At 40.0% G+C, this 27330-nt stretch overlaps 1 protein-coding gene across 8 annotated transcripts in view; it reads left to right on the forward strand.

The window, feature by feature from the left end:
• Positions 1–2946: 2946 nt before the first annotated feature.
• DNM1L (dynamin 1 like) overlaps positions 2947–27330 on the forward strand; it is a 72806-nt gene continuing 48422 nt past the window's right edge. For 4 of the 8 annotated variants that reach the window (XM_066368937.1, XM_066368934.1, XM_066368932.1 and 1 more), the window contains exon 1: positions 2948–3171. In XM_066368937.1, coding sequence (XP_066225034.1) covers positions 3070–3171 — 102 coding nt within the window. In that variant the 5' untranslated portion in view covers positions 2948–3069. Of the gene's footprint in view, positions 3172–27330 lie in introns of all 8 variants that reach the window. The other 4 variants (XM_066368929.1, XM_066368933.1, XM_066368931.1 and 1 more) reach the window with 2 other exon arrangements.

Consider the following 27330-nt stretch of genomic DNA (forward strand, 5'->3'; position numbering starts at 1 on the left):
TTTGCTCAGCCTCATCCGCCCAGGCGCAGCCTGCTCAGTGAGATCCCCTACAGCCGCCATCCCTGCTTCTCACTTCACTCATAGGAATCAATGGATTTGAGGGTATGAAGTAGGTGATGCAGAGGGAGACAGTGATAAGATGCTGTCTGAGCCCATGTTTCCAGTTATTTTTGAGGCAAACGTCATGTTAGCCTTTTGGTTGTGCAAGTTAAGTTATCCCTCTTTTGGAGTCCATTAATTTGAGTTAAATTTCTATGACTTGTAACCAAAATGTTCTAAATCATAAACATATAGTGATAGAGGGATGGTTCAGGGAGGAGTACTTTTTTAACTTCTTTATTTTTTTAATTTGTTGGGGTACAGGTTTCAAGTGTGCAACTCAATAAAATATCACCTGCACCCTGCATTGTGTGCCCACCGCCCTAAGCAGTCTCTTTCTGTTCCCATTGCCCCGCCCTTACCCACCTCCATAGCCCCTCCCCCTTGCCCTCTGACTGTCACCACACGGTGTGTGTGTGTCTGTGTGTTATGTATATATGCTTTTTGGTTAATACCTTCACCTTCTGTCATCCACTCTACCACCCTCCCCTCCTCTCTCCTCTGACAGCCGTCAGTCTCTTCATGTATCTATGTTTCCATTTCTATTTTGTCTGTCAGTTTATTAGATTCCACATATAAGTGAGATTATATGGTATTTGTCTTTCTCTGGTTTATATCACTTAGAGAGAAGAATGGCTGAGAGAGAAGTTTTTTAAAAAAAGTCTTGGAAAACAGTACCTGATAATGGCTTAATTTGATTCCATAGCAACCCACTGAGAAACACATTATCCTACTTTAGATGAGCAAAGTCATACTTACTGGCTAAGTGGCTCTCCCACAAGCAAAAGTGTTCTGAACTTAAAATGTGAAAGGCCTAATCTGTTTGCCTTGTCTCCAGTGAAACACATTGCACAGAGTATCCTGCCTTATGGGTTTTTTTTTAATATTATCAAATGAGAGCCACTCTTTTTTAAGGCCTCACCACTTCCTGCTTCTCTGGCCTCAGAAACTTTAATGTGCCCAGTAAACTCAATGCTCTAATGTCTAAACAAGTACTGGACGAACCTGTCTGCTTTAATCTAACTAGCGGTGGTAGTGACAGAACTTTTGAGCACTGGCTATGTGATCATTCTTTCTTCTCCTAGAAAAAAATAGAATTAAGAAGCAGTCACTATTGTTCCTGAAGCATGTTAATACAAGGCTCTGGGTGTTCCAGCATGTGATATTTTATAATTTAAATGAAAATATATAATGCCTTATAAAATTCATGACATTTGTCTTTCTGGAATATATATGTGATTGCTCTTTTAATTTTGCCATCAGCAATTAGGTGTAAGACTATGTCTATTGGTGCCACAAATAAGGGAAAGGGTAGTAGTTACATTCTTTCTGCCACAGGGCCGCTTGCCTCCGTGAGACAGCTACTGGTTATGCTTACGGAGCTTCCCTGGGAGCCTCCCCTCTCTCTCTGTTGTTTTTAGGAGTTTAGAAATTTTTAGTCACTTGTCTCAGGAAGTTCTGTTTTTAAAATGTATTAAAAGAGGGAATGTTCATAAAACTTGATAAGGTATCAAAACACTGCTAGTGGACCTTCAGGTTGTAGCTTGGCTTCATTCATTTGTTCAAATATATATATTGAGTGCCTACTGTGTGTCTTGCTGAATAAATCAAGCATGTTCCCCACAGCACTGGATGGCTATGCTGGTGAGTGGTACCTAGTGCACAACTTTCATACTGCTGGTGGTCCTTCCCTCATGGAGATTGAATCTTGAGACCTCTATGAAGTCTTGCTTGACCTTTCCTTCCCCCTAGACTAGAAAAAGTGTCCATAGTGCACCCAATCATAGGACTTCACCCATTTATTTATAATGGTCCTCTGTTAGATTGTAAACGTAGAGGGGACTGAGATTGCGTCTATCTTGTCACTTTCTAGGGGCTAAGGATGCACTAGTGAATTACACAGTCAAAAAAAATCCCTGGCTTCTAGCAGCTGATAATCTAGCAAAGAGCAAGGAAGCACAAACACATTCATTCAATGTGCAGCATGCTAGATGGAGATAAAGGCTATGAGGAAAAATTAAGTAGGGAAGGGGGTTTTCTCCTCACCTACTTTGGATCTTTGCTCAAATGTCACTTTTTTTTTTTTTACTTTGAGATAGGAAACCTTGGAAAGTTTGGATTAGAGGACAGATAACTGTCTAAAAAGAAAACCAACATTTAGGAAAAGAACAGTAGGCACACTTAGCAAAAAGCTAGTAAGGCAAGTTATCAGATCTCCACTTTGTTGGGAATCAGGCCACAGCAAATAACATTTTGTACTAAATATAGAGAACAACGACCCAGCCTTTCCCATCTAAAACTCGGACACTGTTTCTTCCTAAACACATTTTACAAAAATCCAGGAGAACCGTGTTCTAACCTAGGCTGGCCTTGTAATTTTGCGAAATAGCACCCCACACCACCTGCCATCTACTATCAATCAGCCTTCAGATCTTTTGCACCAGGCTGGGGTGTCTGAGGCTAGAAGCTACTTAAGCCTTTCCAAACTGTCCCTTTTGACAGTGTCCTCAGAAGGAAATGACATCTTCGATAATCAAGAGATTCTGCTGTACTCAACATACATTCGGCATTTTCACAATCAACATGCCTCGAGCACAGGCATAACAGTATCTCTTCTCTCCCACTCTAGTCATGGCTATCTAGTCGTTTGACAAGAGCTGGGGAAGCAGCCCCAAAACAAGCAACCCTGCCTCCGGGCTAGAGGTCTGCGGGCGCCTCGCAGCCTTCTGGAAGTCGTAGGCCCTGGCTGTCCGCGGCAGAACTACAACTCCCGGCAGGCTTTGTTTCTCACCACCTTCCTTTTAGCGCACAGCTTGCCGGGAGGGGGCAGGTAGCGGCCGGGCGGGGTCCAATGGGTGCCGGCTCCCGAGGAGAGGGCGGAGGAGAGGAGGAACGAGGCGGAATCTGGGCCCCGGCCCCATTCATTGCCGCGGCCCTGCCGGGCGGGGGGGGTCCCGTGTTTTCAGAGTCATGGAGGCGCTAATTCCTGTTATCAACAAGCTCCAGGACGTCTTCAACACGGTGGGCGCCGACATCATCCAGCTGCCACAGATAGTTGTGGTGGGGACGCAGGTGAGAGCCGAGGGCGACGTCCGCCCTGGCCAAAACTCCGCGCGCGGGCCTGGTCCCGGCTGCGCGGCGCACGCCCCGCGGCCTGCGGGACGAGGCGCGGCCGGGGCCCCGGGGCTCCCTGGGCTCCGCCGCGCCGGCCGGCCGGCCCCGGGCTGCCGTGCATCGGGGCTGGGAATCGGGGCCTGGCCGGGAGGCGAGGGGCGGAGCCGGCGCCGCGGGCTCGGCGGGTCCCAGGGGCGGGGTAGGGAAGGGACGAGCCGTCGGGCGGAACTTCAGTCCTGTGGGAGCGGGCGCGGCATTCCCCGCGGCCGCCGCTTCCAAGGGCACTTGGGGGACGCGCGGCGCACGCGGGGCGCGTTGGCTCGTGGGGGACGGCTAGCCCCTTCTAGGCTGGTTTCGGGGCCGCCGGGTGTTTTGTCCCCCCCACCTCGCTCTGCTGAGGGGTTGCGGAGTCCGCTTTGGAACCGCTACTGTGTAGCGCCTGACTTGTTCTGCAGTGTAATCTATCCTTCCAAGGTTTCGAGAACGCCGAAGCAGTTAAACACAAATAAAAACCAGAAAACTACCCCCCCCCCCCCCAACCTGGGTGTTAGGAAGGAACATCCCATGTTTCTGCATAGACTGTGGTTTTTTGTCTTCAGTCTAAATTGAGCATCAAGGTTCTCTGGTCTCTTACAGATAATTTTTTATACGCAGAAATGTTGAAGAAATAATGCTATTTCTAGAGTGACAGCGAAGTACAAATTTTATTTTCTCTGCCTGCTGCTTTTTTTGATTGAAAAGGAATCATGGGACATTTGTTAGAGTTCAGAGAATCGCATTTTAGAGATTACCTAGTATGTCGATTTTAAATCCTTGCTACATCTTGTGCAAAATTAAAGTATAGAGCATTATAACAGGGAACTTAATGTTCAAAATACTACATATGTAGAGTATATTCAAACACTGGAAACCTTGGAAACCAGAGACATCCTGTACTCTGTGTGCTTTTAATTAGTTAAAGCTATAGGAATTTCTATTTCAGAAACAAATTTCCTTGATCTGCTATAAGAGATGTATAGATTCTGCTCTGTCCTAGAGTATTTGTAACTCTTAATGTTTGTAATAATTGGCAACTCTGAATCATCAACATGTAGCAAATTATAACCAGTATTTTTATTGAACATATATTCTTCACTGCTGTGCTCCTATTCCTAGCCCCTGGAACAGTCTGGGTTGTGTAGTAGCCGCTTCATAAATGTTTTGAATGAATATCATTCACTGTAACTAGCTAGATATTTTAAACACCAGTACTTTCATCATCAAAACCCGTTTTTGTAAATAGAATTAGAGGTGATAAATTAAATCTTTGGTCATAGTTTGGAAGTTTCCTAGAGGTAGACTAGAAACTTTTAATATACTTAAAGGGATTCTCAATGCTTTTTAAGCTCAAACCAGAAAAAGAAACAATATTGTGTGTGTACTGTAGTGTCAGCGTGAATAGTTTAAAATCACAAAGTGTTTTTCTTACACTAGAGAGTGTATTTCAGTGAGTAAACCCTGTTGGCAATATTGGAAGGGGCAGGGTAGAAAAGTAAAGATCTCACCATTTATGAAAGCCGTTAACATGTGCTAGCAGAAACCATCCTAGTAGTGACAGTTTTATGCCACATTTGCATGTTATGTTTGAAATTATTCAGAAGCAAAATTACTCAGTTTTTAGACTTGATCTAATAGGGTTATCTCCATTTAGGTCTTGATGAGCTGAAATTCAATCCTATATTACTGAGGTAGGTACAAAAGAATAACAGGAAAATGTCTTCCATGTTTTCCTCAGTATGTTGGAAAAACCTCAATACTTGATTTGAATATAAATACACCACTACTTTGTTATCTGTGCCATTTAATGTTGTGTAACATATATACAGCACACACCTCACATTCATAATTAATGGAGTAGTGTACAATGAGTGAGTTTGACATAATGTGTTCTGTGCTTAATTCTGACTGGTAAACTCAATTGCAGTGATCCTGTCTTCATAATACAGGTAAAGTCTCTATCTTACACATCACCTATATCTTAAATGGCTAAAGGTCATTTTTTAAAAAATTATTTATTTATTTTTCAAGAGAGAGAGGTGGGGGGAGGCGGAGAGAGAGAAATTCCAATTTATTGTTCCACTTATTTATGCATTCATTGGTTGATTCTTGTATGTGCCCTGACCAGGAATCTAACCCATAACCTTGCCATATTGGGGAGGATGCTCTCACCAACTGAGCTACCCAGCCAGGGCTGCAGGTCCTCTTTTATTGAACTTTTTAGAACAGTGTTTCTAAACTTGTTCTATATTGGAATCACTTTGAAGATATGTTTTCTGGACTCCATCCTTAGACATTTTTTAAAATTATTTTTTTTGGGGGTATTTTTCTGAAGTTGGAAACGGGGAGGCAGTCAGACTCCCGCAAGCGCCCGACCGGGATCCACCCGGCATGCCCATCAGCGAGCGATGCTCTGCCCATCTGGGGTGTCGCTCTGCCGCAATCAGAGCCATTCTAGCGCCTGAGGCAGAGGCCACAGAGCACCTGGGCAAACTGGCTCCAGTGGAGCCTCGGCTGCGGGAGGGGAAGAGAGAGACAGAGAGGAAGGAGAGGGGGAGGGGTGGAGAAGCAGATGGGCGCTTCTCCTGTGTGCCCTGGCCGGGAATCGAACCCGAGACTCCCACACGCCAGGCCGACGCTCTACCACTGAGCCAACCGGCCAGGGCCCATACCTCCTAATTTGAAGTATGTGAGTGAGTTTTTGATTTTAAAATGCATAAAACCGGAGAAAACAGGGAAGGGAGGCGGAGTCTGAGGGCATACCACCATCCAATAGCATGTTGATCTTGGTGGCATTCTTGCTTCAAAGTATCAACTCCTGGGTAACATTTGCTGACCCCTAAGTGTTTTAAATGTTGATTTCTTAAATTGCCCAGTATTTGTTTGGGGCCTAGAGATTTGGAAACATTGAGAAAGAGGAATTATGTTAACAGCTGTTGATCCTTCACAGATTTTATGATGTAGCTAAATAAATTGCTTTCCTGTTTCTCCAGCTGAGATCCTTTGTGTGGCAAGAACAGAAAATGGGGAGAGCAGAGGTTAATACTTTTGACCAGGGTGTACTTTGCAGGTGGAGGAGGAGATAAGACTTAGATAACTCTTGTTAGTCTACTTGAGAAATTTAATCACTATTTCTTAAATTGAGGGAGAGCCCTTTAGCATGTAATCCAAGCCACCACTCAAGATAGGAATCCCAATTCATAATATGAACCTGAGACTGGCTCAGTGTTCCTAGAAATGTGCTTTTCACTTTGCCCCTCCCCCCCCTTTTTTGTAACAGAGACAGAGACACAGGAACAGACAGACAGGAAGAGAGAGAGATGAGAAGCATCTGTTATTCATTGCAGTACCTTAGTTGTTCATTGATTGCTTTCTCATATGTGCCTTGACTGGGAGGCTCCAGCCGAGCCAGTGACCCCTTGCTCAAGCCAGTGACCTGGGCTTCAAACCAGCAACCCTGCACTCAAGCTGGTTGAGCCCGCACCCAAGCTGGAGACCTCAGGGTTTCGAACCTCAATCCTCTGCGTTCCAATCTGATGCTCTATCCACTGCACCACCACCTGGTCAGGTTCGCATTGCCTTTTATTTCAGTGATTTCATCATTCTACCTTTTGTAATTCAGAAAAATGCAAAAAGAAAGAGAATCTTGGGTTTAATTTTATTTTGTTTGGAATCTTGGGTTTTAAATGACCAATTTGCAAACCAGTGTATTTTTAATTTAATATTTTAAACATTGAAATATAATGTATCAAATTCACCATTATAAAGCTTACAATTCAGTGGTTTTAGTTTCTTCACAATGTTGTGCAACTACTGTCACTAATTTCAGAACATTTTTATTACCCCAGAAAGAAGCTCTGCTCATTAGCAGTCACTCCCCATTTGCCCTACCACCAGCCCCTAGCAACCACTAATCTTTTTATTTCTATGGATTTGCCTATTCTGGACATTTCAGATAAACGAAATCATACAATGTATGGTCTTTGTGTCTGGCTTCCTTTTTTATAATTTAAAAAATAATCTTGAATTATAGTTTACATTCAGTATTATTTTGTATTAGTTTCAGGTGAACAGCATGACTATCTGGCTTCTTTTGTTCAGCATGATGTTTTAGAGATTCATACGTGTAGTTGCATATATTAGTACTTCATTACTTTTTATGACTGGATAATACTCCATCATAGTGATTTTTTAACTGGTGTGCTGCAAGAATTTTTTTAAAAAATCTTTTTAGATTTTATTTATTAATTAATTTATTTAAGGACTTTATTTATTTTAGAGAGAGAGAGAGAGAAAGAGAAAGAAAAGGTGTGGAGATGGTATCTTCTCCTGTGTGCCCAGACCAGGAATCTAACCCGGGACATCCACATGCCGGGCTGACACTCTACCACTGAGCCAAGCAGCCAGGGCCACAATTTATATTCTTTATAAAAAATTGAGATATAATTGACATATAACATTACACTAGTTTCAGGTGTACAGCATTATGATGTGTGTGTGTCTTGAAATGATCACAATAAATCTAGTGACCACCCATCACATATAGTTGCAAATATTTTTTATGATGAGAATTTTGAAGATTTATTTTCTTAGCAACTTTCAAATATGCAATACAGTACTATTATCTAGTCATTTTGCTGTATATTACATCGCAGGACTTTTTCTTTTTAATGTTTATTGACTTTTAGAGGAAGGGAGAGAGCAGGAGAAAGACAGGAATATTTATTCCTGCATGTGCTGTGACCAGGGATTGAAATGGCAACCTCTGTGTTTCTGGATAGTGCTCTAACCAGCTGAACCATCTGGCTAGAGCAGGACTTACTTTTTTTTCTTTACTTTTTTAGGGCTTATTTTTGTAACTGGAATTTTTTTTTTTTTTTTTTCCTGAAGCTGGAAACGGAGAGAGACAGTCAGACAGACTCCCGCATGCACCCGACCAGGATCCACCCGGCACGCCCACCAGGGGCGATGCTCTGCCCACCAGGGGGCGATGCTCTGGCCCTCCGGGGCGTCGCTCTGTTGCGACCAGAGGCCACCCCAGCGCCCAGGGCAGAGGCCAAGGAGCCATCCCCAGCGCCCGGGCCATCTCCGCTCCAATGGAGCCTCAGCTGCGGGAGGGGAAGAGAGAGACAGAGAGGAAGGAGAGGGGGAGGAGTGGAGAAGCAGATGGGCTCTTCTCCTGTGTGCCCTGGCCTGGAATCAAACCCGGGATTCCGCACGCCAGGCCGACGCTCTACCACTGAGCCAACCAGCCAGGGCCATGTAACTGGAAATTTTTACCTTTTGATCACCTACACCCATTTTACCCATCCCCCTTCCTCTGGCAACCCCCAATCTTCAATCTTCTTTCTGTATCTCTTGACTCTGGTCTTTTTCCCCCCCTTTGTTTTCTTTTGTAAATATGATTCCACATACAAGTAAGATCATGTTAATTTGTCTTGGATGTTTCACTTAGCATAATGCCCTAAAGGTTCATTCATGTTGCCACGCATTTCTTTTTTTATGGCTGAATAATATTTCATTATATATTATATAATCATTGTTCTTGATCCAGTCATTCATCAGTGGACACTATGTTGTGTCCATAGCTTGGCTATTGTAAATAATGCTGCAGTGAACATAGGGGTGCATATATCTTTTTGGAGTTAACTGTCTTGTTTCATTCAGATAAGTACCCGGAAATGGAATTGCTGGATTATCTGGTAGTTCTATTTTTAATTTTGTGAGGAAATGCTGTACTGTTTTCCCATTTACATCTTCATCAACAGTATGCAAGGGTTCCCTTTTCTCCACATCCTCACCAACACATTATTATTATTATTATTATTATTTTATTTATTTGTTTATTTTAGAGAGGGAGTAGATGCTTCCAGACTATGCTTTAACCAACTTAACTCTGGCTAGGGCTTGATGGTTTTATTTGCTGGGCAGAAACTTTTATTTATTTATTTATTTTTGCAGAAACTTTTTAATTTAATGTAGTCCCACTTGTTTATTTCTACTTTTGGTGTCAAATCAAAAAAAATCACCAAAACTGATGTTAAATAGCTTTTCACCCATGTTTTTTCTCTAAGAGTTTTATGGTTTGAGATCTTGTAGTCAAGTCTTTAATTTGTTTTGAGCTGATTTCTGTGTATAGTGTAAGATAATTGTCTAGTTTCATTCTTTTGCCAGTGGCTGTACAATTTTCCCAGCACCTTTTTTTTTTTTTTTTTTTTTTGTGTGGCAGAGACAGAGTCAGAGAGAGGGACAGACAGACAGGAAGGAAGAGAGATGAGAAACATCAGTCCTTCATTGCGATTCCTTAGTTGTCCATTGATTGATTTCTCATATGTGCCTTGACTTGGGGGGGGGCGCTGCAGCAGACCGAGTGACCCCTTGCTCGAGCCAGTGACCTTGGGCTCAAGTTGGTGAGCTTTGCTCAAACCTGATAGGCCCGCGCTCAAGCTGGCGACCTCGGGGTCTGGAACCTGGGTCCTCCGCATCCCAGTCCGATGCTCTATCCTGGGACTGCGCCATCTCCTGGTCAGGCCCAGCACCATTTATTGAAGAGACTGTCCTTTCCCCATTGTATTCCTTGGCTCCTTTATTGTGAATTGACCATATATGCATAGATTTATTTTTCAGTTGTCTATTCTGTTACTGATCTGTGTGTTTTATGCCGATACTGTACTATTTTGTGGTGGTGGGAGAGGAAGGGAGAGAGAAGCATCAACTCCTTTCATTTAGTTGTGCACTCATTTATTGCTTCTCATATATGCCCTGATTGGGGCTCAAACAGGCAACCTTGGGGTTGAGCTGACGCCCTCGAGATCAAGCTGGTGACCCTTGGGATTGAACTGGTGACCTCAGCATTCCAGGTCGACGCTTTATTCATTCACTATGACACCACAGGTCAAGCAGGATTGTTTGTTCTCGTTTTGTGAAAAATGCCATTGGAATTTTGATAGAGATTGCATTGTATCTATAGATTGCTTTGGGAAGGTAGTATGGATGTTTTAACAATATTCTTCTAATCCATGAGCACAGAATATCTTTTCATTTGCGTCTTTAATTTCTTTCATCAGTATCATACAGTTATCAATGTGGAGGTCTTTCATTTCCTTCATTTAATTTATTTCTAGGTATTCTTTTTTTAAGATTTTATTTATTGATTTTAGATAAAGGATAGAGAGAAAAGCAGGGAGGAACGGGAAACATCAACTTGTAGTTCATCAGGAATACTGACTTCCAGTTTTCTTCTCTTGCAGTGTCATTGTCTGGCTTTGTTGTCAGGGTAGTGCTGGCCTTGTAAAATGAATTTAGAAGTATTTTTTCCTCCTTTATTTTTTTGGAAGAGTTTGAGAAGGATTGGTATTCTTTAGTATTTAGTAGACTTCACAAGTAAAGGCATTTGTTCCTAGGAAGTTTTGTTTTGTTTATTGGGCAATTTTTTAAAAAAAGATTTTATTTACTGATTTTACAGAGAGAGGAGAGAGAGGGTTGGGGATCGAGAAGTATCAGCTCACAGTTGCTCCACTTGAGTTGCTCATTGCTTGTGAGTGCCTTGACCAAGCAGGCTGAGGGTTTCAATGCGGCAACTTCAGTGTTCCAGGTTGAATGAAGCTCTATCCACTGCGCCACCACAGGCCAGACTATTGGGAGTTCTATTTATTTTTATTTTTTTACTGATTCAGTCTGCTTACTAATGGTATGTTCAAATTTTATGTTTCTTCGTGATTCAATCTTGATAGGTTTATATCTAGGAGTTTATCCATTTCTTCAAAGTTGTCCAAATTTGTTGGTGTATTTTTTTTAGTTGTCTCAGCTGATTTCTTGTATTTCTGTGTTGTTATTTCTAATTTTGTTTATTAAATCCTCATTTTTTCTTGATGAGTCTAGCCAAATGCTTGTCTATCGTTTATCTTTTCCAAAAAGCAGGTCTTAGTTTTATATATTTTTTCTATTGTCTTTTAGTCTGTATTTTGTTTATATCTGCTCTGATCCTTTTTTTTTAAAGAGACAGAGTCAGAGATAGGGACAGACAGGAAGGGAGAGAGATGAGAAGCATCAATTCTTCGTTGCATCACCTTAGTTGTTCATTGATTGCTTTCTTGTATGTGCCTTGAATGGGGTGGTGGTGGGGCTCCAGCAGAGCGAGTGACCCCTTGCTCATGCCAGTGACCTTAGACTCAAGCCAGCGACCTTGGTCTCAAGCTAGCATCCTTGGGCTTCAAGCCAGCTACCTTTGAGCTCAAGCTAGTGACCATGGGGTCACATCTATGATCCTACGCTCAAGGCAGCAACCCGGCGCTCAAGCTGGTGAGCCCGCACTCAAGCCGGCGACCTCGGGGTTTCAAAACTGGGTCCTCTGTGTCCCAGTCAGACTCTCTATCCCAGAGGTCCCCAAACTTTTTACACGGGGCCAGTTCACTGTCCCTCAGACCATTGGAGGGCCAGACTATAAAAAAAACTATGAACAAATCCCTATGCACACTGCACATATCTTATTTTAAAGTAAAAAAACAAAACGGGAACAAATACAATATTTAAAATAAAGAACAAGTAAATTTAAATCAACAAACTGACCAGTATTTCTTTTTTTTTTATTTATTTTTTATTTTTTTTTAATTTATTTAATTTATTTTATTTATTCATTTTAGAGAGGAGAGAGAGGGGGAGAGAGAGAGAGACAGAGAGAGAGGAGAGAGAGACAGGGGGGAGGAGCTAGAAGCATCAACTCCCATATGTGCCTTGACCAAGCAAGCCCAGGGTTTTGAACCGGCGACCTCAGCATTTCCAGGTCGACGCTTTATCCACTGTGCCACCACAGGTCAGGCCTGACCAGTATTTCAATGGGAACTATGCTCCTCTCACTGACCACCAATGAAAGAGGTGCCTCTTCTGGAAGTGCGGTGGGGGCTGGATAAATGGCCTCAGGGGATCGCATGCGGCCCGCGGGCTGTAGTTTGGGGACCCCTGCTCTATCCACTGTGCCACTACCTGGTCAGGCTATCTACCCTGATCTTTGATAGTTTGTTCTTTTACTACTAACTTTGGGCTTAATTTGTTCTTATTTTCCTAGTTACATGAGGTGTAGTAATGTTTGTTTATATGACATTTTTTTAATAGATTGATTTTTAGAAAGAGAGAAAGAGAAAAGCTTTCACTTGTTCCGCTTAGTTGTGCTTTCATTGGTTCCCCATATGTGTACTGATGGGGATCGAACTTGCAACCTTGGCGTGTAGGGATGATGCTCTAACCAACTGAGCTAACTGGCCAGGGCCATTCTCTTATTTATTTATTTATTTTTAAATTTTTATTTATTTCAGAGACAGAGCGAGAGTCAGAGCGAGGCATAGACAGGGACAGACAGACAGGAATGGAAAGAGATGAGAAGCATCAATCATCAGTTTTTCGTTGCAACACCTTAGTTGTTCATTGATTGCTTTTTCATATGTGCCTTGACCGTGGGCCTTCAGCAGACCGAGTAACCCGTTGCTCGAGTCAGCGACCTTGGGTCCAAGCTGGTGAGCTTTTTGCTCACACCAGATGAGCCCACGCTCAAGCTGGTGACCTCGGGGTCTCGAACCTGGGTCCTTCCACATCCCAGTCCGACACTCTATCCACTGCGCATTCTCTTATTTATTAATGTAGGTATTTATTGCCATGAAATTCCCTGTTAAGACTGCTTTTGTGGCACTCCAGAATTATTGGTATGTTCTATTTCCATTTTTATTTCTCTGAAGATGATTTTTGGTATCTCTTTTCAACCATTGATTGTTCAGTAGCATGTTATTTAACCTCTATTTTATTTGTGAATTTTCCAATTTTCTTGTAATTGATTTCTAATTTTATACCATTGTGGTTCAAAATGAGCTTGATGTGATTTCAATCTTCTGAAATTTATTAAGGCTTGTGTTATGGCCAAACATGATCTATCCTGGAGGATATTCCTTGTAAAGTTAAGAACAATGTGTATTCTGTTGCTTTTGGATAAAAATGTTCTGTGTATACCTGATAAATTCATCGTTATAGTGCATTGTTCAATGCCAACTTAAAAAAAAATTTTGTTTGGATAATCTATATGTTGATAAAAATAGGGTATTAAGTCTAATGTGTTGCTGTTTGTTTTTCCCTTTAAATCTGTTAATATTTGCTTAATATATTTAGTGTTTCTATTTTGGATGCATAAAAATTTGCACATGTATATTATATTCTCTTGTTGGATTGACCTCTTTATCATTATATAATGACCTTTGTCTTAATACAGCCTTTCTCTTAAATTCTATCTTGTTTGCGACCCCAGTTTTCTTTTGGTTTCCATTTGCATGGAATATCTTATTTCATCCCTTCACTTTCAGTCTGTGTATGTTATGTCTGAATTGAGTCTCTTTTAGACAGCATATAGATAGGTCATGATTTTTTAATCCATTTAGTCAGTCTGTAATTTGATTGGAGAATTTAATCTATACTGCTCACAGAAATTAGGGGATATTTCAAAATGAATATGAGGCAATAAAAAAAGGCATTTGATTTTTTTTTATTAAACAAGAACATTAGAAAAGGAAACAGCAAGTCAAAGAAAGTTATTCAATTATGCAAATGAGATGCAAAACCATCTTTTATTTCATTGTGAAAATGCACTATAAGAAAGGCTGAAAGTACTGGAGTATTTGCATGTTCCCTGATCTCCTAATCTTTGTGAACAGTGTATTTCCATTTAAAGTAATTATTGACAGGTATGGATTTACTGCCATTTTCATATTTTCTGTTTTATAATTCCCTCCCTTGCTCCCTTACTTCCTTCTCCCCTTCCTTCCTCCCTCTCTCGCTCTCTTCCATTGTGGTCTGATGATTTCCTGTAGTGTGGTATGTTTAAATTATTTTTCTTTTTTGTGTATCTGCTATAGATTTTTGCTTTGTGGTCACTATAAAGCTTACATAAAGTAACTTATACTTACAGTGGTCTATTTTAAATAAATAACCTCAATGTGAATGCATTCTAACGCTCTACATTTTTAACCCCCCCTCACTTTATGTTTTTAATGTTATAATTTACCAGTACATCTTTTTATCTTCTATATCCATTTATAAATTATTATAGTTATTTTTACTACTGTTGTCTTTTAACCTTCTTACTAGATTTAGAAGTGATTAACCAACCACATTAGATTTTCCTGAGTTTTAAAATATTTACCATTACCAGTAAAATGTATACTTTCATATGTGTCTTCCTGTTACTAATTACATGCTTTCATTTTAGCTTAAAGAAGTCCCTTTAATATTTCTTATAAGGCCAGTCTAGTGATGATGAACTATGTAAGCTCTTGCTTGTCTGGAAACTGTCTCCTTTATTTTTGAAGGACCATTTTGCTGGGTAGTGTTCTTGGTTGGCAGGTTCTTATCTTTTGACACTCTAAATATATCATGCCACTCCCTCTGGCTTGCAAAGGTTCTGATGAAAAATCTGATTATTTTATGGGGGTTTCCCTTGTACACAAAAGGTTGTTTTTTCTCTTCTTTTAAGATCCTCTCCTTTAAATTTTTAAACTTTAATTATAATGTGTCTTGGTTTAGATCTTTTTGTGTTATTCTTATTTGAAACTCTCTGGGCTTCCTGGATCTAGATATTTTTTAATTTTTCCAATTTAGGGAACTTAGCCATTATTTCTTCAGATACATTTTCTGCTTCTGCCTGACCTGTGGTGTGCAGTGGATCAAGTATCTACTTGGAACACTTAGGTCACCAGTTTGAAACCCTGGGTGTGCCTAGTCAAGGCACATACAGGAAGCAACTACTATGAGTTGATGCTTCCAGCTTTACCTCCTTTTTCCTTTCTCTCCCTTTCTCTCTCTCTCTCCTCCCCCCCCCAAATATCAATAAATAAAGTGTAAAACAACAATTAAAAAAAGTTTTTTGCTTTCTCATATTCTTCTGGGACCCCTATTGGTCTACTTGATGTTTTCCCAAGTTATTTAAGCTATCTTCACTCTTTTTTTTTTTTTTTTTCATTTTTCTGAAGCTGGAAACGGGGAGAGACAGTCAGACAGACTCCCGCATGCGCCCGACCGGGATCCACCCGGCACGCCCACCAGGGGCTACGCTCTGCCCACCAGGGGGCGATGCTCTGCCCATCCTGGGCGTCGCCATATTGCGACCAGAGCCACTCTAGCGCCTGAGGCAGAGGCCACAGAGCCATCCCCAGCGCCCGGGCCATCTTTGCTCCAATGGAGCCTTGGCTGCGGGAGGGGAAGAGAGAGACAGAGAGGAAAGCGCGGCGGAGGGGTGGAGAAGCAAATGGGCGCTTCTCCTGTGTGCCCTGGCCGGGAATCGAACCCGGGTCCTCCGCACGCTAGGCCGACGCTCTACCGCTGAGCCAACCGGCCAGGGCTCTTCACTCTTTTTCATTATTTTTTGTTTGTTTTTTGGCCTGATTGTATGAGTGCACTTAGAGTTCACCAATCCTGCTTCATCTTAGTCTGTTGTCAAACTGTTCTTTTATGTCAGTTCAGTTATTGTATTCAGCTCTATAATTTGTTACTTTCTTATATACTCTCACAAAAATTAGAAATGTTTCAAAATGAATGTGAAGCAATAAAATATCCCCTAATTTCTGTCTCCATTGAAGTTCTTTCGTTCATTCATTTTTCTCCTGAGTTCATTGAGCATATTTAAATCATTAATTTGAACTCTTATCAGGTAAATCACTTATCCTCATTTCAGTAAGTTTTTTTAAGTTTTATCTTTTGTTTGTTTGTTTGAAACACATTCCTTTATTTCTTTATTTTCCCTGATTCTCAGTTTGTTTTTATGAATTAGATAAATAACCTGCTCTCCTAGTCTTGTAGGATTGGCCTTGTATAGGATATTACCTTATTGTTCTACTCTGCTCTAGCTCTGACTTGTCTCCCAAAACTCTGTAATTGTTTAAGCAGCCCACTTTTTTCTTAGTGGCTCCCAGTAGTTGAGGGTATGCCAAGATCTCTCGGTGCCAAAGGAGATGGTCTCAGTTGGCACCACCTAGATCCAGGCTCATTGGAAGCCGAACCTTTAGGCAGCAGCTTATTTATTTATTTATATTTTTACTTATTTATTTTTTTAGTGAGCGAGAGACCAAAGGACAGACAGGGACTGACAGGAAGGCAGAGAGATGAGAAGCATCAACTCGTAGCACTTTAGTTGCTCATTGATTGCTTTCTCATATGTGCCTTGACTGGGGGTTAGCAGCTGAAAATGATTTTCTTTTTAGATTTTACTTGATTTTTTAGAGAAAGGAGAGAGAGAGAGACAGACAGACAGAGGGAGGAGAAGCGGGAAGCATCAGCTCAAAGTAGTTGCTTCCTGTATGTGTTGTGACCAGACAAGCCCGGAGTTTTGAACAGGCAACTTCAGTGTTCCAGGTCTACGCTTTATCCACTGCACCACCACAGCTCAGGTCAGGCCTGGCAGCAGCTTTAAAGTACATGTAAATATACCTTTTTCAGAAGAAGACTGAGAGATGGGCATTTCTGTTCACTCTCTGTCCTGTGCTTTGGGGGTATGGTGAGTCTTCATGAGTCCTTTAAGACCCATTTCTCTGTTCATTATAGCCTTGTGGGTCTTGTGGACACAATCCCTGTTGACTTTCAAAGCTGGATGCTTTGTGGGCCTATCTCAGGTGTGGGTCTTAGAAGTTAGGGTACTAGATGTGAGGCTTACCCTTTGCTTCTCAGGAAACATCTGGGTGTTCTTAGTTCCTTTCTATTGTGGGTCATTTGCATCTGGGTTGGGGTTTATGGCAGAATTGTGTCAGCCTTTCCTACCTGTTTTAGTGTAGGTTTTAGCCCTTCATTCAATGTGTGGGTATTACTGTTTTTGTGTTTCTTTCAGAGGGAGTTGTTTAGTTTGCAGCTGTAGATTCAGTATGTCTATGATAGGATGTGAATTCAGGATCCTCCTGTATCCCCATTTTGAACTAGAACGAACACATATGATATACGTATATGTATATATATATTTTTAATGTATTTGTTGCCAATGTTTAAAGATTGGTAGATTCATTTTAACGGCCCAGATACCCAGTTTTTTTAAAAAGAAAAAAATTAGAAAAATGTAACAACACTGGGCCCACATTCCAATAATCTGAGCAATGCCTATTTTAAATGGGTCAGACTGTATCTAGTCTGCCACAGCTCCCTTGCTCCTAGTTTCCTTCCTTGGTTTGTCATTCTATTTTTTTTTAATGGTTTGTAGAGAGACCCTGGCCGGTTGGCTCAGTGGATAGAGTGTTGGCCAGCGTGTGGATGTCCTGGGTTCAATTCCTGGTCAGGGCACACATGAGAAGCGACCATCTGCTTCTCTTCCACTCCCTCTCCCCCTTCTTTCCCTCTTTCTTTCCCTCTTTCCTTCCTGCAGCTAGTGGCTCGATTGGTTCAAGCACTGGCCCTGGGCACTGAGGGTAGCTTGGTTGATTTGAGCATTGGCCCCAGACAAGGTTGCTGGTGGATCCCAGTTGGGGCACATGTGGGAGTCTGTCTGTGTCTCCTCCTCTTATGTAAAAAAAATAGTGTGAAGAGGGCAATGAAATATTTCCTTTTTCTATGTCTCTTATCAAAAGTTCAATACTACTTGAGAAATAATCTTTTATATATATTTATATATATGTATTTTAAAAATATATATATATACTAAAAAATAAATAAAATACATATATATATATTTTTTAATTTTAATTTTTTGTATTTTTCTGAAGTGAGACAGACTCCCGCATGCGCCCGACCAGGATCCACCCGGCATGCCCACCAGTGGGCGATGCTCTGCCCAGCTGGGCCATTGCTCCGCTGCAGCCAGAGCCATTCTAGTGCCTGAGGTGGAGGCCATGGAGCCATCCTCAGCGCCCGGCCCAACTTTGCTCCAGTGGAGCCTTGGCTGTGGGAGGGGAAGAGAGAGACAGAGAGGAAGGAGAGGGGGAGAGGTGGAGAAGCAGATGGGCGCTTCTCCTGTGTGCCCTGGTCAGGACTCGAACCCAGGACTTCCACCCGCCGGGCTGACACTCAACCTCTGAGCTAGCCAGCCAGAGATCTTATATTTTAATGTAAGAAATAGTCTTACCTTTTTAAAAATTATTTAAAAATAACGTTTTATTTCATGATGTGAGAAATATTTTTCATGTGCAAATAAAATATCAGAAGAATACAATTGGTATGTCATTTTGACTGGTCTGGGTTGGTCTACTACCTGCCTCTGTGTGGGCAGTTGAGTTTGTAACCCCTGTGTTATTTTGTTAGGGCTGCCATAAAATATATTACACAGAGTGGGTGGCTTAAATAACAGAAATTTATTTTCTCCACGTTTTGGAGGCTAATTCAACATCAGGGTGTTGGTAGGTTCAGTTCCTTTTGAGGCTTCTCTTCGCTTGTACATGGATGACTGCCTTTTTGCTGTGTCCTCATGTAGTAGTTTCTCTGTGTGTTACATTACTGTGTCTCTGTGTGTACAAATTTCTTCTTTTGTAAGGACATCAGTAGGTCAGGCTGGATTAGACCTACCCTATTGAACTCTTTTTAACTTAATCATTTGTTTAAAGTGCCTATGTCCAAAAACGTTTTGAGGTACATATTCTTAAGGGAGGAGGTTGTTAGGGCTTCAACATATGAATTTTGGAGTAACACTGTAAGTCCAAAGCAACTAGTTGTTAAAAATCATCTAGTATGGCCTGGCCTGTGGTGATGCAGTGGAATGGGCACCAACCTGGAACACGGAGGTCCCAGGTTTGAAACTGGACTTGCCAGGTCAAGGCACATATGACAAGCAACCAATAAACAAGTAAAGTGAAGCAACTATGAGTTGATACTTCTCGCTTCCCCTCTCCTCTTCCTGTAAAATCAATAAATAAAAATCTAAAAAAAAAAATCTAGTATGGAGAAACATAACAATGTACAACTGAAAATCAGTAGCCATAAAGGAGGAAGCTAAAGTAGGTCATCAGTTTAACAAAATGCTGTTAATACAGAATTTAGGAGAGAAATTTAAAAAGTATTCTTTGTGAGATATCTCATTTAAGAAGGAAGGGATAAATGGCATAGTTGATGTGATCAGGCAGCAGTAGTCACACTGAAGTTGCAGAAAACATAATTTATGAAATAGAAAAACAGCTTGAGTAACTTCTAAAAGGTAGGTCAGAAACATATGCTATGAAACTTATTACAGATAAGAGACTTGATTGTAAAAGTTCAGAGAGCCGAAATTTTTACCATAGTTGATGGGGAAACTAGGAGCAGATGACAAAGAATAAACAAAAGTTCTTTGGAGCTGAAGGATGACAGCCTTAGATTCCAATTGCTGAGCAGAAATATTGAAAGAACTGGCGTGCCTTGGTTTATTTCTGAAATCATAACAATTTGTGTCAAAATAGGAAAAGGGAGGAAAAAACAGGTTTCCCTAAAAGGAAAAGAGCCAGACTGGTATCAGACCTCCAATCTGGAACAGTAACTGTTATGTGACATAGAGAAATGTTTAAAATGTAAAGTGATGACAGATTAGAAGCAAAACATGAACAAATAAACATAATGGAGAAATGTTTAAAATTTTCCTAGGAAAAATAGTGGTGATTATAAAATCTGTATACATACATACTACAACCATTGTTTAAATGCAGAGAAACATAAATTAATAAGAGGACAAGTTTTGTTTTGTTTTTTTATTGCCCCTTTATTTCCTATATAAGATAATGTGAAATAAATTTGAAATTACCTGAATTGGTTCCAGTTCTGTTTGTAGCTTGAGTGTAGTACTTTGAACTTTCCAGCAGAATTGGACACGTAAGCTGTTACAGATCACTTGTGCAGGAGGACAGTTGGACACAGGAATTAACCTGTGACGTATCTCTTAGCTGCGTGGCTGTACCAAGTATCTGCTTAGGTGTGGAAGGAAGAGGCAAATGTTTTAACTTCTTAAATTATCTCTTCAAAGGAGATCCTGTACCACATATGAAACATTAAAAAATTATTTTGAAATACTGAAAATGTCAACAAGGTATAAGGAAAAATACTATGAACACCATTGTATCTACCACCCAGTTTAAGAAATAAAATGTTAACTACCCAGTTGAATTTCCCTCCTTGCCATAGAGAGAGAACCATTTTCCTGATGTGGTGTTTATTGTACCTGTGCACATCATTATATTTATATATTGTACATTAGTCTGTCACCTAACTAATATATAGGTTTATGTGGTATAAACCCAAAGTAGTGTTGCCTGACCTGTGGTGACACAGTGGATAGAGAGTTGACCTGGAACGCACTGAGGTCACCCTAGGCTTACCTGGTCAAGGTACATACAAGAAGCAATCAATGCACAACTAAAGTGAAGCAAGTATAATCTCACTCCCTTTCTCTCTCCCTCTCTAAAATCAATAAATAAAACCTTAAAAAAAAAAGTTCTGGCCGGTTGGCTCAGTATATAGCATGTTGACTGGGCATGCGGATGTCCTGGGTTCAATCCTTGGTCAGGTCACATGAGAAATGACCATTAGCTTCTTTTCCCCGACCTCTCCTCCTTCTCTCTCTCTTCCCCTTTTGTAACCAGTGCCTTGATTGGTTCAAGTGCTGGTCCTAGCTCTCAGGATAGCTCAGTTGGTCCAAGTGTGTCAGCCTCGGGCACTAAAAATAGCTCAGTTGATTCAAGCATTTGGCCTCAGATGGGGTTGCTGGTTGCCGGGTGGATCCCAGTTGGGGTGCATGCAAGAGTCTGTTTATCTCCCCTCTCACTTAAAATAAATAAATAAATAATAAAAATAAACTTGAAGTAGTGTCAAATAGTATGCATTTCTCTGTAGTTTTTTTTACACAATCATACATGTGATTTTTACTTATCTGTACACATTCTTGGTTTGCTCAGTTATACTGCTGTATAACAACCCATTACGTATATGAGTATGTCAGAATTTATCTTCTTGTTGAGTAACATTTGAGTATTTCCCATCAATTTCTATAGTAATTTAGTAAACAATGGTATTAGGAACATTCCTATAAATACCTCATTGTACATGTTGGAGAATTTCTCTAAGGCAATGGTTCTCAAACTTTTTGAAGTCGGAGCGCATTTAAAATCCTACAAATAATTGTAGGCGCACTATATACAAATTCCTGAGAAATATGTTATAATAATTAAGTAAAATATTAAAGAAAAAAATATAAAGTTCAAGCGTGCTTTTATGGTAATTAAATGAAATAAATGACAAAATTAAATTTATTCTGACATTAAAAAACATTTTTATGTTAAATTTTTTGAGTTATGCTTTTTAGAATTCGTAAAAAAGAGGGATTAAAAAATAAAAAACCGACAAAAAAGTTATCTTTTTATATATATAAATACATTCTTAGTAATATTTAGTAAATTCGGCAGGTCCTGGCACAAATGTGTTAAGTTTTTCCATTCCTGTGTTTATGAGAAACATGAGCCTGATGTGTCCTAGCGATTTCTTCAATGTTTGGGCATATATTTGAAAGGCAAACTCTCATTTCCTTGTCAATACATTGAAGAACTCCTCTCTTTTTACTCTTAATTGTGTTGAGGGTAGAAAATCCTAATTCACATAAATAGGGTGTTGAAAACTGTAGTAAAATGTTCAAAGCTTTTTAAGATACTGCCATATATTATTCTTTTATAGAAGTCCAAAACGCTTCGAGAGACAGTTCCTTATGTTTAATCATCAATTTATGATCGGTGGATATACCTGCCCATTCTTCTGTTAATGTTAAACCAAAATCACATGAAGCTTCCGTGAATGGGTTTCTACTCCAATTGTATTGTTCAGTGTTAAGTGATGGAAAATACTATAAATTAAATTCTGCCTGTCAGCCTTCAAGTCATATTTTATTTACACTTAACTTTTGCTCACTTCCAGAATTGGATTGTTCAATATCACACTTATTTTTGAGAAATCTATCCATTTCATTTGGGTGTATTTATCTAAAAATAATATAATGATATGTTAATAATAAATATAATAATGATGTATTAACAAAAAGCGGTATTTTCGTAATGAAATGGTATAATAGAGTAACTATATATATATATATTTTTTTAAATTTTTTTTATTTATTCATTTTAGAGAGGAGAGGGAGAGACAGAGACAGAGAGAGAGAGAGAGAGAAGGGGGGAGGAGCTGGAAGCATCAACTCCCATATGTGCCTTGACCAGGCAAGCCCAGGGTTTTGAACCGGCGACCTCAGCATTTCCGGTTCGATGCTTTATCCACTGCGCCATCACAGGTCAGGCTAGAGTAACTATATTTTTATATCTGGGCATATGCTGCGAACCAGTGCAGCTAGTAATTCCAGGTCTCGAGTGGGAACAGTGTGAAATTAAGAAAATACGGGGTTGGGAGGGCCCTGTAATTGCTGCTGGCAAGAACAAAGTGTGCCCGGAAACCACATCTTGCTTTATTTATAGGGCAGAGTGAGGCCATTAGCAAATCAATGGTCTCTGATTGTGTTTCCAAGGCAACCCAAGAATTTTACCAAGTACAGAAAACCCCCACCATACATATCATCTTAACTTTACACCAAACAAAGGATAGAAGAAACTTGCCTCCAGTCTTACCCGGAAACATGGGGGGTAGTGTAAACAATCCAGCACCACAGTTTAACAGCCTTTTGCAACCTAATCAGGCAAGTGAGGTGGGGGGTTGGGTAGACTGTCAGTTTACAGCCAATTCCCCACACCTCTGTCCCCTAAAAATCTAAACTCCAAAAACCCTGTTGGTGTTTTTGTCCCCAACAGGTACGTATTTCTCTGGAATACCCTAGGGCACACCTGGAAATCTTCTAGGGCACACCAGTGCTCCCTGGCACACACTTTGAGAACTACTGCTCTAAGGTATCAAGAAGTGGAGTTACTAGACTATAGGAGATATTGTCATTTTTACTTGACATTGCTACTTTCTGCGAGAATGGTTGTTACCATTTACATTCCCACCAACACAGAAATGTTTGTTTATATCTGTACTTGGTGGTGTTACATTTTTTTAATTTATGGTATCTCGTTGTGTTTTTTATTGCATCTTCTGGTTACTAATGAGTTTGAAGATCTTACGTCTTTGGCCTTAGTGGTTCTGTTTTGTCATATCTTTGTGTATAATTTATTATTATTCATCTTTTTTATGATTCGTAGACTTTATACATTTGATTCTTAATTTTTTGTCAGTTATATGGATTACAAATATTTCCCAATTTTTAAAAATATGAATCAAAGAAATATTAATTTTACTGTAAATTATCAATCTTTTTCTCTAGTTTGTATATTTGTATATTAAGGAATCATTCCTTACCTTAAAGTCGTGAAACCATTGTTATAGTCTCTAATTTATAGTTATGCCTTTTCACATTTGTTTATAATTCATCTGGAATTTATTTTTTCTCCTTAATTTTATTTTTTAACAGCTCTATTGAGATATTATTATGTACTCTAAAGTTCATCCATTTGAAATATATAATTTAATGGTTTTTAGCATATCTGTAGAGTAGTGTAACCATCATCATAATCTGTTTTAGACTATTTCATTATCCATAAAAGAAACCTTCTATCCATTAGCAGTCAATCCCCCACCCTTTTACCTCCAGTGCTAGGCAGCCACTTAGTCTTTCTTATTTCAGACATTTCATAGAAACAGGAACAAATAATATGTGGTCTTTTGTGACTTTTTTCACTGAGCATAAAGTTTTTAAGGTTAATCCATTTTGTAGCATATATCAATACTTCTTTTTATGACTCAGTGTAAAAATAAATCTTATGTAAGACTAAACATTAGTCTCAGTATTTCTAAGTGGGTTAAATGTCCATATTAAGGGTTCTGGGAAGATGACAGCAGTGGTAGAATAGTTTACTGGTCTCTGTATGAGACTTTCCCATAACAACAGAATAGGATAGGGAAAGCAAAAACCCATGAACAATCTTTTACAAGAAAATTAGTTGACCATTTTTCTCCATAAACCCTCAAATACCAGTAGGTTGGGAGCAAACCACCAAGAGCTCCAACCCCTGTATATTATTATCTATGTATAAAGAAGAAGGAAGCAATAGAACATCAGGTGAATCTGAGAATTAAAAAATAGCTAAAAGGGAAAAAAAAGCTAAAAGGCAATAACTGGAAAGCTTAGCGGGCCAGTTTAAAAATATCAGCTGAAACTGGAAGGGGTTTTGCACACACTGATAATGGGTTAGTGAAAGAGGTCTATTGTAAAGTCTTAAGGGCCTGAAGCTTCTTCATGAAACTTTTAAAATTAACCAACCAAAGCTCTCTTCCAGGACCCCAGTCCTCACAATGAAAAGGAACTGAGAATACAATTGAGCATTCTCTGAAAAAATAAAAAGGAAAGAGAAGGTCCAGATAAAAGCAATGGGGAGAAACAGAGCCAAGATATTTTAGAAAACAAAGAAATATATTTTCAAGTACTTTTAAGAATACAGTAAGAGGAAATTTTAGAGCAGGGTCCCCAAACTTTTTACACAGGGGGCCAGTTCACTGTCCCTCAGACCGTTGGAGGGCCGGACTATAAACAAAACTATGAACAAATTCCTATGCACACTGCACGTATCTCATTTTAAAGTAAAAAAACAAAACGGGAACAAATACAATATTTAAAATAAAGAACAAGTAAATTTAAATCAAACTGACCAATATTTCAATGGGAACTATGCTCCTCTCACTGACCACCAATGAAAGAGGTACCCTTCCAGAAGTGCGGTGGGGGCCGGATAAATGACCTAAGGGGGCCGCAGGTTGGGAACCCCTGTTTTAGAGTATGGAGTTAGAATAACTAGGCCAGGGCTCCTTTAAAAGTTCATGAAAATGGATTTCATTTAAATATCAACAATATGAAATGATTATTGTCGAATATTAAAGTTTTTAAAGAAAAATGAGTCCCAGAATAGCATTCTTATAGACAGTGTCCACAAAATAGATGAACATTATTAGATAGTAAGACAAAAGGCAAGACAAAAGACATTGTAATTAGAACATAGAATTTCAAAGAAACCAAATTTGTATAAGAAACATTTTAAACCTAAGTGGTAGAACTGAATAAAGTATCAGAAATAAAAATATTATTTTAGAATGATAAATTATAAGGAACACATAGCAGATAAACATAATATTGTAAGAGAGGCCCTGGTCTGTTGGCTCAGTGGTAGAGCGTGGGTCTGGCGTGCAGGAGTCCCGGGTTCGATTCTGGCCAGGGCACACAGGAGAAGCGCCCATCTGCTTCTCCCCCTCTCCCCCTCTCCTTCCTCTCTGTCTCTCTCTTCCCCTCCAGCAGCCAAGGCTCCATTGGAGCAAAGTTGGCCTGGGCACTGAGGATGGTTCTATGGCTTTTGCCTCAGGCGCTAGAATGGCTCTGGTTGCAACAGAGCAGTGCCCCAGATGGGCGGAGTATCGCCCCCTGGTGGGCATGCCGGGTGGATCCTGGTCAGGCTCATGAGGGAGTCTGTCTGGCTGCCTCCGTTTCCAACTTCAGAAAAATACAAAAAAAAATATTGTAAGAGAAAGACATTGTAAGGAGAGAAATAGTAAAAATAACAAGGATAGGAAAGGTACAGAAAATTTGATAGAAATTGACATTGAAATTAGGCAGAGATCCAACATATGTAAAGTAGGAGCCCCCTAATAAGAAAAAAGTATTGCAAGGGAACAGATACTAAACTGAAGTAAAAACTAATTTTGGAACTCCATTTTGAAAGCGTACAGCACATACTTGAGAACACATACAGAAAGACCCACACACATAGTCTAGTGAAATTATTGGGCTTTAGAGGAAAAATAAAAATCTTTCATTTGGGCAAAAGTCTCTTGTAAGGGAAGGAAATTCAGATTATTTATTACACTTTTCTACAAAACAATTTCTGAGAGCCTGACTGGTGGTGACTCAGTGGATACAGCGTCGACCTGGGATGCTGAGGTCCCAGTATCAAAACCCCGAGGTTGCTAGCTTAAGCGCGGGCTCACCAGCTTGAGCATGGGATCATCAGTATGATCCATGGTCACTGGCTTGAGCCCAAGGTTGCTGGATTGAGCAGGGGGTCACTGGTTCAGCTGAAACACCCCCCCCTCCGTCAAGGCACATATGAGAAGCAACCAGTGAACAACTAACGTGACACAACTACGAGTTGATGCTTTTCATCTCTTTCCCTTCCTGTCTCTCTCTCTCAAAAAAAGAAAAACAATTTATGAAAGAAGACAATTTGAGAGGATACAATTTAATATGGAGTTCCATATTTAAGATACTCAAGAAACTTGAGCCCAAGATTTTGTAACCAAACTGAATTTCAAGTGTAAATGTCACAAATTGTTATTAGTATGCTAGAACTTAAAGACTATTGTTCCCATTAGCCCTTCCTCAGGAATCTGTAGTGAACGAGCTTCAGAGAATCAGAATGACTAGAGAGACATTAATATAAGGACTGACTGTTAACATTGTACAGATATTTATAGAACTACCACTAAAAAGGAGAAAGTATGTTCTGAAAAGAGGTGGGAGAATGGTGGGATCATATGCAAAACATTTAAGAGGGAGAGAGAGAAGCATCAACTTGTGTTCCACTTATTTGTGCCATTGATTGTTTCTCATATGTGCCCTGACAGGCTGGAACCAGTGAGCTCGGGACAAGCCCGCGCCCCTGGATGGAGCTGGTGACATCAGCGCTCCTGGAGAGCACTCTTGTCTACTGGACCACTGGCCAGGGCAATGCAAAAAACTTTTAAAAACTTTTCAGTAATCATATTGGTAGTGATAGTATTGGTTTTATTCAGAGACTCTGTAATGTGAAATAAAATGCAAATGAATAATTGTGTTGTTATAATTCTGTCATAAACTTGTGTCCTTGAGAACCATGATTCTCAGAAGAAAGAGGATAGAGAGGACTCAGATATGACCAATAAAATCAGTGTGTATAAGGTTGGTGAGATAAGTATTGGTAGCCAGATAGAGAGAACAAGCTAAAGATTTAACTCCAGGAGTTTTTTTTTTTTTTTTTTTAATAAATGAAATTTTATTTTAATGGGGTGACATCAATAAATCAGGGTACATACATTCAAAGAAAACATTTCCAGGTTATCTTG

Source organism: Saccopteryx leptura, chromosome 2, assembly GCF_036850995.1.
Source record: "Saccopteryx leptura isolate mSacLep1 chromosome 2, mSacLep1_pri_phased_curated, whole genome shotgun sequence".
NCBI lineage: Eukaryota > Metazoa > Chordata > Mammalia > Chiroptera > Emballonuridae > Saccopteryx > Saccopteryx leptura.